The 10185-nt window shown below is 36.0% G+C and overlaps 1 protein-coding gene across 1 annotated transcript; it reads right to left on the bottom strand.

Annotated features, from left to right (window-relative positions):
* Nucleotides 1–2514: 2514 nt before the first annotated feature.
* Nucleotides 2515–7265, bottom strand: LOC123846920 (ATP synthase subunit d, mitochondrial-like). Its single transcript, XM_054508258.1, has one exon. It carries the CDS (start codon nucleotides 3170–3172, stop codon nucleotides 2723–2725), a length of 450 nt encoding a protein of 149 aa, XP_054364233.1. The 5' UTR covers nucleotides 3173–7265; the 3' UTR covers nucleotides 2515–2722.
* Nucleotides 7266–10185: the final 2920 nt, after the last annotated feature.

Here is a 10185-nt window from a genome sequence, read left to right as displayed (position 1 = left end):
TAATGGGTAGGAGCTGGAAGAATTTGAATTGTATACTAGAAAAAAACAAGATAGCTATTTTCGGAATGCTGAAGGAAATTCTAGGGAGGGTTTAGAGAGAAAAGAGTAGAATTGGTGAGAAAGCCTACATCTTCCTCAAGAAAACATATATAATCTTAAACAGAATGTTAGTAGAAATATGGATGGTAAGGCTACTCTGATAATGTCTCAGGATAAAATAAGAAACAATAAAGAAAAAGCAATACTTGCTATAAATTATCAAGGAAATTGGCTAAATTGTGTTCATGTTCTAGTGTATGTAGAAAGTAAAACTTATGAGCAATAAAATTGCATATTTAGCTAAAGAGATTTACATGCAAAGTGTTGAAAAAACAGCAAAGTTCCTCCTGACTGCCATGGTAAAATGAGATAAGGGGAGTTAATTGAAGAAGAAAATGTTCAGCAAAAAATAACCAGAAGTAAAGATGTGGTAAATTCTAAATCTGCCCCTATTGCAAAAATGAGGAAGGTATTTGGAAGAGAACACCAATATTTTGGTTAACCATTCGATAAATTAGTGTGGCTGTGAACCCCAGATATAATAAGTCACATCAATAGAAACAAGGAATAGAGATGGGATTATACCAGAAAAGATACTGGCAGTTTGAAATAAAGGTGACAGAGATAATGAAATGTAATTAAGGAAAGTTGTCAAACTTCGTAGATCCTAAAAGACCAGACCAAAGACCTATTAGACTATAAATGTGCTATTCAAGATAAGGGAAAAATGACCCCAGTGGCAATTCAGAAATCATCAGGGATCCTTCCTCAGTCTCAAAGTGTGTATTGTGTGTGCGTGCATGCACAATTACCTTGGTTACAACAGGGCAGGTGGGATCTTCCAAAAACCTCAGAATGTAGAACCACCTGGCAGAGACAATGGGTGTGGGATGCCCAGCAAAACCTGGTGGGCTGCAAACCCCTCCCAGAGAAAAAAAACAAAACATGGGGGAAAGGCACTATCTCCAATCTAGTGTGTCCAGAAGGCTTAGACAACACCCTCATGGGTCTGGAAAGCAGAACATCAAAGCAAAGAGAATAATTATACATGAGCCTGAAGATCTCATGAAATTTGGCTTGCTAAACTTTAGACTTGTTTGTGACCCCTTTCTTTCCTCTTTTTTTTCCCCCTTTTTGGACGAAGAATGTCTATCTTATGCCTCTCCCACCATTGTATTTTGGAAGCACATTACTTATGTGGTTTCACAGGTACACAGATTGAGGGGATTTTTTTCCTCAGGATGAATGTTATCTCCAATCTCACCAATACCTGATTTAGATGATATTTCAATGACAAGGAAAAAAGGAGTGAGGGAAACAAGCCATAAGTGACTCAACAATACAGAACAAACTGAGGGTTGATGGGGGGAGATGGGTAGGGGATGGGCTAGATGGGTGATTGGTATTAAAGAGGGCACTTGTGATGAGCACTGGGTATTGTATGTAAGTGATGAATCACTGAATTCTACTCCAGAAACCAATATTGCAATGTATGTTAACTAATAAAATTTAAGTAAAAAATAATTTAGATTTGGTACTAGAACAAATTAAGACTTTGGGGGTTGTTGGGATGAAATGACTATACTCTGCATATGAGAAGAACATGAATTTTGAATTTTAGGTGGCCAGGGGCAGAATGTTATGGGCTGAATATTGTGGCTCCCAAATTCATATGTGGAAGCCCTAACCCCAATGTGATGGTAGTTACATAGAGATGGGACCTTTGGGAGGTAGTTTTCAATTAGGTCATAAGATTGGAAAATCTCATGATGGGATTAGTGTCCCTACACACAGAACACAGAGAAAGAGCTCTTTCTTTCTCCACATACATGCATGGAGGAAAGACCAAATGATCATACAGCTAGAAGGTAGTTGTCTACAAATCAGGAAGCAAGACTTTGCCAGATACTAAATCTGTTCATCCCTTGATCTTAAACTTCCCAGCCTCTGGAACTATAAAAAAAATAAATATACACTGTTTAAGCACCCCATTTTATGGTATTTGGTTAGAGTAGCATGAGCTCAGATTAATATCATAAAACATTTCCCTTTTTTCTTCTAAGAGTTATACAGTTTCAAGTTTTATGTTTAAGTCTTTAATCTGTTTTGACTTGACTTTGTGTATAGTGTAAGATAAGGGTCTAATTTCATTGTTTTGCATGTAGCTATCCAGTTTTTCTAACATAAGTTGTTGAAGACAAAGTCCTTTCTCTATTGTATATTTTGACACCTTTGTAGAATATGAGTTGAATCTTTATGTATGAGTGTATTTCTGGGCTCTCCATTATGTTCCATAGGTCTGCATATCTATCTTTAACCCAGTATCTGAAAACAGGTGTATGAGGTTCCTTGAGGATCACTGTTTCTTAACATTGTTGTCCTTTATGATTTCATATAGGATTTTTTTTTCTATTTCTGTAAAAAAAAATGCCATTGAAATTTTGACACAGATTGAACTGAATCTCTATACCACTTTTAGTATGGACATATTAAGAATATTAAGTCTTCCAATCTATAAACATAAGGTATATTTCCATTTATTTATGTCTTCATTCTTTCATCAATGTTTTGTAGTTTTTTTTTTAACCATATCATTATTTTTAATGTCCAGCATTTATAATACGAGGGTCAGAGCTTTCTCCCTAACTCAAGTTTATAAATTCCCGATTGGCTTGTGAGGCCATTAGGGATACTTCTTCTTGTCTAATTTGGTTTCTGGGAAGACTTCATTCAGGTCCTCAATGGTCATCTGATCAAATAGAATTATGTTCCTCATTTTCTCCAGCTCTTTTTCATATTCCTCAATCCTGGCCTTTGAGAGAGACAAAAACTCAGCACAACTTTTCACATCTTTTTCTTCAGCATCCAGCTGAACAGTATATTTATCCTCTGGCACAGGAACCTTCAGGGCATTAAACTTCTCAAAGTCATATACCAAACCAGCTTTCGCCACATTGACCTTGTAGTAAGCCCAGTCGATAGCAGGTAGTTTCTCAGGGAGAGTAGCCAACCTGGAGGTAAGTGTCTCATTCCAGGATTTCAGGGAGTTAGCAATGGCTTTCTGGTTTCGGGGTATGATCTCCCCAAAAGCTACCCAGTCAATGGATTTTAGAACAAGTTTTTGCCCAGCCATCTTGAGATCCTTCACTGACCCCAGCGGCCCAGAGTCCACAGCAGCAAGGAATGGCAATGTTTTGTAGTTTTTAATACAAGTCTTTCACCTCCTTGGTTAAGTTTTTCTTTTCCCTAAATCCTTATTCTTCTTCTTAAGGACTAATTTTTGTAGAGCAGTTTTCAGTTCAGAGAAAAATTGAAGGGAAGGTACAGAAATTTCCCATATAGCCCTTGCCCCCAGTCATGCAGTCTCTCCCATTATCAACATCACTCAACAGAAAGCTACAAGTTTTACCAAGAATGAACATACATTAAAACATCATAATTATGACATAGTATAATTGTGACACAATACAATCACTTAGTTTTCATTACAGTTCACTCTTGGTGTGATACATTTTATGGGTTTGGACAAATGTATAATGGCATTATCCATCATTATAATATCAGAGTATTTTCACTGACCTAAATATTCTCTGTGCTTTTCCCATTCATCTCTTTCCCCTCACCAGCAACCAGTGATCTTTTTATTTTCTCCTTAGCCTGTTAGCCATCTGTATGTCTTCTTTGGAAAAAATGTCTATTCAGATCCCTGACCATTTTTAAATTAAATTTTTGTTATTGAGTTGTATGAGTTCTTTATATATTTTGTATATCAAAAACTTATTGGATAAATAATTTGAAACTATTTTCTCCATCTCAGTGGGCTGTCTCTCATTTTGTTGATGGTTTCCTTCACTATGCAGAAGATTTTTAATTTGATGTGGTCTCATTTGCTTACTTTCGTCTCATCTGGTCCTTTGTATTTTCCTTGCATCAGTTGTAACTTCTCTTTCACTTGTAATTTTTATTTCTCATTAAACTTTTGTTTTAATGAGTCTCAAAATTCTGTGACAGATTTTTGGTCAAGTTGTTTCCATTAAAAAGTACTGATTTTAAAAACTAATAACTTAAAACTGTCACATAGACACAAAAAACAAATGGTCCACAAAACATTCTCCTTTCCTTCTGAAGGTTTTACAATGCATTGTTATCATTAACCAGTCTTTTAATATTAAACTTAGATGGCCAATTGACACAAACAGTTCTGATACCATTCTTCCACCACTGATTAACCTTGGGGTGGCAGGTATTGGGGATAATATTCATTTAGCCTTCTGACCTTTCTGGCAGACTTGGTGACATTGCCACTTGTAATTTTATTTGAGTCTTTTCTCTCTTTTTTTGTTAAGTACAGTTACAGTTTTTCAGCTTTATCTTTTCAAAAAATCAGCGCTTATTTTCGTTTTCATCTATCTTTTCTATTATCTTTTTAGTCTCTATTTCATTATTTCCACGTTTTGATCTTTATTATTTAATTTATTATTATGATTCTACTAACTTTGGTTTTTTTTTTTTTTTGGTCTTTGTTGTTCTTTTTCTACTTCCTTTAGGTGTATTTAAATTGTCTATTGAGATATCTCTTGTTTTTTGAGAAAGCCCTATGTTCCTATGAACTTCTTTCTTGGAACAGCTTTTGCTGTATTCCATAAATTTTGGTATGTCACATTTCTGTTTTAATTTTTCTGTAAGTATTTTTTAATTTCTCCTTTGATTTCCTCTATGACCCAAAATTATTCAGTAGCATGTTGTTTAATCTCCATATGTTTATAAATTTTCAATAATTATCTTTGGTTTCTAGTTACATACCATTTTGTTTGGAAAACATGCTTGATATGATTTCAATGTTCTTAAAATTTTGAGACTTGCCTAACATGTAATCTGTCCTGGAGAATGTTCTATGTACACTTGGAATTTTCTGTATATATCTATTACATCCATATGGTGTAATGTGTCATTTAGGGCCACTGTTTTCTTATTAATTTTCAGTCTGGGTGATCTATCCATTAATGTGTGTGGGGTATTAAAATTGCCTTCAATTATTGTATTACTTTCCATTTCTTCCCTTAGGTCTGTTAATAATTGTTTTGTAAGTCTTGATGCTCTGATGTTGGGTGCATACATATCTATAAAATGTTATATATTTTTGATTGACTGACCACTTTATTGTTATATATTGTGGCTTTGTCTTTTATGTTTTAAATTCTATTTTACCTAATATGAATATATCTACACCAACTTTCTTTTCATTTCCATTTGCATGTAATATCTTTTTCCATCTCTTCATTTTCAGTCTGTGTGTGTCCTTACTTCCAAAGTGATTCTCTTGTAGGCAATATATAAATGCATCTTTTAAAAAATCCATTCAGCCACACTATCTTCTAATTTGAGAATTTAGTCCACTACATTTAAAGTAATTATTGCTAAGTATGTACTAATTGCCACTTTGTTAATGGTTTTCCAGCTGGTTTTATAGTTTCTCTCTCTTCCTTTCTTCTTTTTCTCCCTTGCTTTGTGGTTTGATGACTTTCTATTTAGGGTTATGTTTAGATTCTGTTCACATTTTGTTCTGTGTATTTACTACATTTTTGCCCTATGGTTGCCATGAAGTTCACATATATATCCTATGTATATAACAGTCTATCAAGTTGATAACTTAAATTTGAACACATTCAAAAACTCTTATTACCCCCTCCCCACATTTTGTGTTTTTGATATCACTTTCTACGTCTTTTTATTTCATATGTCCCTTAACTAATTATTGTAGTTTTAGTTAATTTTACTACTTTTGTCTTTTAACCTTTTTACTAGCTTAAAAATTGATGAATCCAGTACATTTAGTGTATATTTACCTTTTCCAGGAGATTTTTACTTTTCTATGGTTTCTTATTTTTCACTTTAAAAAGTTCCTTTAACATTTATTATTTATTATTCTTATTCTTTATTTTTAGAGAGAGAGAGCGTGTGTGTAAGTGGGGGAGGGTGCAGAGGGGTAGGAGACAGAGAATCTTAGGCTCCACATCCAGTGCATAGCCCAATGCGGGCCAGACATGGGGCTTAATATCATGACCCTGGAATCATGACCTGAGCTGAAATCAAGAGTCAGATGAGTAACCAATTGAGCCGCCCAGGCACCCCAAGTTCTTTTAATATTTCTTATAAGGTCTGATTTAGTAGTAATGAACTCCTTTAGCTTTTGTTTGTGTGGGAAACTCTTTACCTCTCCTCCAAGTCTGAATAATAACCTTGCCAAGTACAGTATTCTTGGTTGTAAGTTTTTTTCCTTTTAGCACTTCGAATATGTCATGCCACTTTCTTCTGGCTTGCAAAGTTTCTGTTGATGAATCTGATAGCCTTATGAGGTTTCTTTTGTGTGTAACAATTTGTTTTTGTAATTATTTCTTCAACTAGATTGTCTGCCCCTTTGTCTCTCTCTTCTTTGGGGAACCTTACAATGTGAATGTTATCCTACTTGGTGTTGTCCCATAAGCCCCTTAAGCTATCTTCACTTTTTAAATTTGTTTTTTTCTTTTTGGTTCCCAGCCTGGCTGGGTTCCAGTGCATACCTTCCAGTTCACTGATCCATTCTGCTTTATCCAGTCTGATGTTGAACTCCTCTGAAGTATTTTTCAATTTATTTATTGTATTCTTTAGCTCTGTGACTTACTTTTGACACTTCCTTAGGTTTTCTTTCTCTTTGTTGAAGTGCTCATTGTGTTTATCCATTCTGAGTTTGGTGAGAATCTTTGTGACCATTACTTTGAGTTCTTTATCAGGTAGATTTTAATCTTCATATCATTAAGATATTTTCTGAGGTTTTATCTTGTTCTTTCATTTGGAACTTATCTCTCCATTTCCTCATTTTGTTTGACTCTCTGTGTTTCTTTCTATGTATCACATGAAATAGTTACTTCTCTTACCTTAAAAGAATATCCTTGTTTAAGTGATGAACCTCATCATTTAACCTCCCCGTAGCTCTTGGTTATCTCTTGGACCTTTTTGATTGTCCAAACTGCCTAATTCATTGTTGATATGCCCCTGTTGTTGAGAGTGTGTCAAGACCTGTCAGTGATCTAAGGAAACAGATATTGTTTACCACCTAATTTCAGGCTGTTTGGAAGCCAGATCCTAATGCTACAACTTCTAAAGAATACAAACATATGCAGTCCTGTGGAACCACCACTTCCTGGCCTCCTAACCAGATCTGAAGGTATCTCTAAGTGACACTTACAAAAATTGGGACTCCAGTTAAATGTATAGTTTTCTTTCTGAGAAGTCTTGTTGAGCTGTAGTGAGGTCAAGGGGTTACACAAGGATAGTGTATCCTTGATTATATTCACTGGGATTGCTTATGTAATGCCTAGATGTGAGAAAAATCAAAAGCCTGCCCCTCAGGCTGAAGTGTCAGGCTAAGTATGCAGGCATTTTTCAAAGGAAGACTGGGGTTCTGTATTAGTCTGCTGTCTGTGCAGTACCCTTGTGGGGGTGGCCTGCCAAAAAATTATTTTTCTGATTGTTACAAGTCTGTGGTGCTCTGATTGCAGGACTCTTGACCACCAGGATCTGATGAATGAATGAGAGGTGTCCTCTGTGTGAATTGTGCATGTCTTTTGTCTTTAACAAGGCAGCTAGAAATTGTTGGGGTGTGGGGCAGGTTCACTGGCTTTAAAATGGCAATGTGAAAATGTCTTGATGGAATATGCTGTGGGCTTCAGCAATGCAGAAAAGTGCCTTGTCTATGTGTATACACTGGCTTTAGACTGAGAGGAAGAGAATGCTGTATGCACTCATGCTTGATAGCCCCAGCAGGGGCAGAGGAGAGTTGTAACCTCCCACACTCACAGACTTTAATTAGGGTGTGGGAGAACTCCATGACCATACATGTTCACCTGCTTCAGCCAGGAAGTGAGAGAACACCAACTGGCCATGCTCTCTGGCCTCAGCAAAGGCTCAACCACTCTCCCCCACTGTCCCAGCAATGCAGTAGGAGGGTGCTGTGTCCAAGCTCATTTCCCTATGCTTGCAGGTTGTGTGGGGAGTGCAACAATGGCATCCAACAGTTCCTCCATCTCTGGGGAGCATCACAACTGTTCTCCAAACCTCCAGCTGATGCCCCGAGATCAGCAAATGAATCTCTTATACCTAGAGCATAGACATGTTTCAAACTGCTGTTTTTTTCCCACTGGGTCTCAGCATGAGCAAGATAACATGAAAGCCCTACAAGGGGGAGATTAAGTTTCCTGTAGCACTTTGGGACCCTTGAATGTCAGCCTCATTGGTTCTCTAAGTTAGGTGTTCTGGGGGCTCATCTCTTTGGAGTAGATCCTAGGGGCCACAGTGTCTAAGACGGGCACCAACTGCTCACTCTTATGGGAAAAGCACCTGTTTGGTGAGTTCCTTTTTGTCATCACACCAAGGATTTTTTTTTTCTTTTTTTGCGAGACTGTGTCTATGCTTTTCCCACCCATCTCAATATTGTCCTTTTATCCTTTGTTGTGAACAGTTCCTGTACTTTCCAGATCTTTTTCAGAGGGAAATTATCCACATGTAACTGCAGATTTGATGTATTTGTTGGAAGAGGTGAGTTTAGGATCTTCCTACAGTACCACCATTTGTCCCCCCTCCCTATGGCTTGGCTTCTAATTCTCTTGAAACTGTATTTTGCAAAGTAGAAATTTTTAGTTTTAATGAATTCAAGCATATCAATGTGTGTGTGTGTGTGTGTGTGTGTGCGTGCATGTGAATCATGTCTTTGGTGTTGCATCTAAAAAGTCATCACCATGTGCAAGGTAATTAGGTTTTATCCTGTATTGTCTTCTAGAATTTCTATGGCTTTGTGTCTTACATTTAGGTTGATAATACATTTGAAGTTAACTTTTTGTGAAGGGTGTAAGGTCTGTTTCTAGATTCATTTTCTTTCTTTTTTTTTCTGTTTGGCATTTGGGTGCCCAGTTGTTCCAGAACCATTTGTTGAAGATCCTATCTTTGCTCAATTGTATTGACTTCACTTGTTTGTCAAGATCAATTGACCATATTTATAGTTGTCTATTTCTGGGTTCTCTATTCTGTTTCATTGATCTTTGTCTATTCTTTCACAATACACCATTTTGATTACTGTAACTTTATAGTATGTCTTGAAGTCACATACCATCCGTCCTCCAACTTTGTTCTTTATTCAGTATTGTGTGGTTCTTCTGGGTCTTTTGCCTCTCTGTATAAACTTTAGAATTAGTTTGTTGTTATTTTAAAAATAACTTGCCAGGATTTTATTTGAGATTCCATTATATCTATACATCAATTTGGGATGAACTAACATCTTGAACACAGTCATTCTTCCTATCCATGAACAAGGAATATCTCTCCCTTTACTTAATTCTTTGATTTCATTAATCAGAGTTTTGTAGTTTTCCTCACACAGATCCTGCACCTATTTTGTTACATTTATACCAAAGTATTTTCTTTTGGGGAGTGCTAATGTAAATAGTATTGTATCTTTATTTCAAATCCCAATTGTTCATCATTGGTATATAAAAAAGCAATTCACTTATGTATATTAACTTTATATCTTGCAACCTTTTGTAATTGCTTATTAGTTCCTAGGGCTTTTTTTGTTCATTCTTTTGGTTTTTCTATAGAGAAAAACATCTGTGAGCAAAAACAATTTTTCTTCCCAATCAGCATCCCATTTATTTTTTGGTTGTTGCCTTATTACATTAACAGTAACTTCCTATGTGATGTTGAAAGGGAGTGGTGAGAAGGGATATCCTTACCTTGAACATGATCTTAGTGAGAAAGCTTCAAGTTTCTCACCATTACATATGATGCAAGTGGTAGGTTTTTTGTAGATAGTCTTATCAAGTTGAGAATGTTTCCCTCTAATTCTAGCTTATGGAAGGTTTTTATTATGAATGGGTGTTGGATTTTCATGTGATTTTCTTTTTCAGTTTGTTGAGGTGATAGTTTACTTGATTTTTGTTTTTATTATTTTTTTATTATGTTCAATTAGCCAACATATAATACATCTTTTGTTTTTGATGTAGTGTTCAACGATTCATTAGTAGCATATAACACCCAGTGCTCAACACCACACATGCCCTCCTTAATAGCCATCACCTGGTTACCCCATCCCCCCACCCACCTCCCTTCTGTAAC

This window comes from Mirounga angustirostris, unplaced genomic scaffold, assembly GCF_029215605.1.
Source record: "Mirounga angustirostris isolate CCGP_5_RB_7025 unplaced genomic scaffold, mMirAng1.0.hap1 SCAF_11, whole genome shotgun sequence".
Classification (NCBI taxonomy): domain Eukaryota; kingdom Metazoa; phylum Chordata; class Mammalia; order Carnivora; family Phocidae; genus Mirounga; species Mirounga angustirostris.
The sequence above is the reverse complement of the archived record's forward strand: the minus strand, read 5'-3'. Positions and strand labels throughout refer to the sequence as shown.

What these genes read in the sequence shown, in the direction of transcription:
- LOC123846920 (XM_054508258.1), bottom strand. Translation starts at nt 3,172, where the DNA reads ATGGCTGGGCAAAAACTTGTTCTAAAATCCATTGACTGGGTAGCTTTT.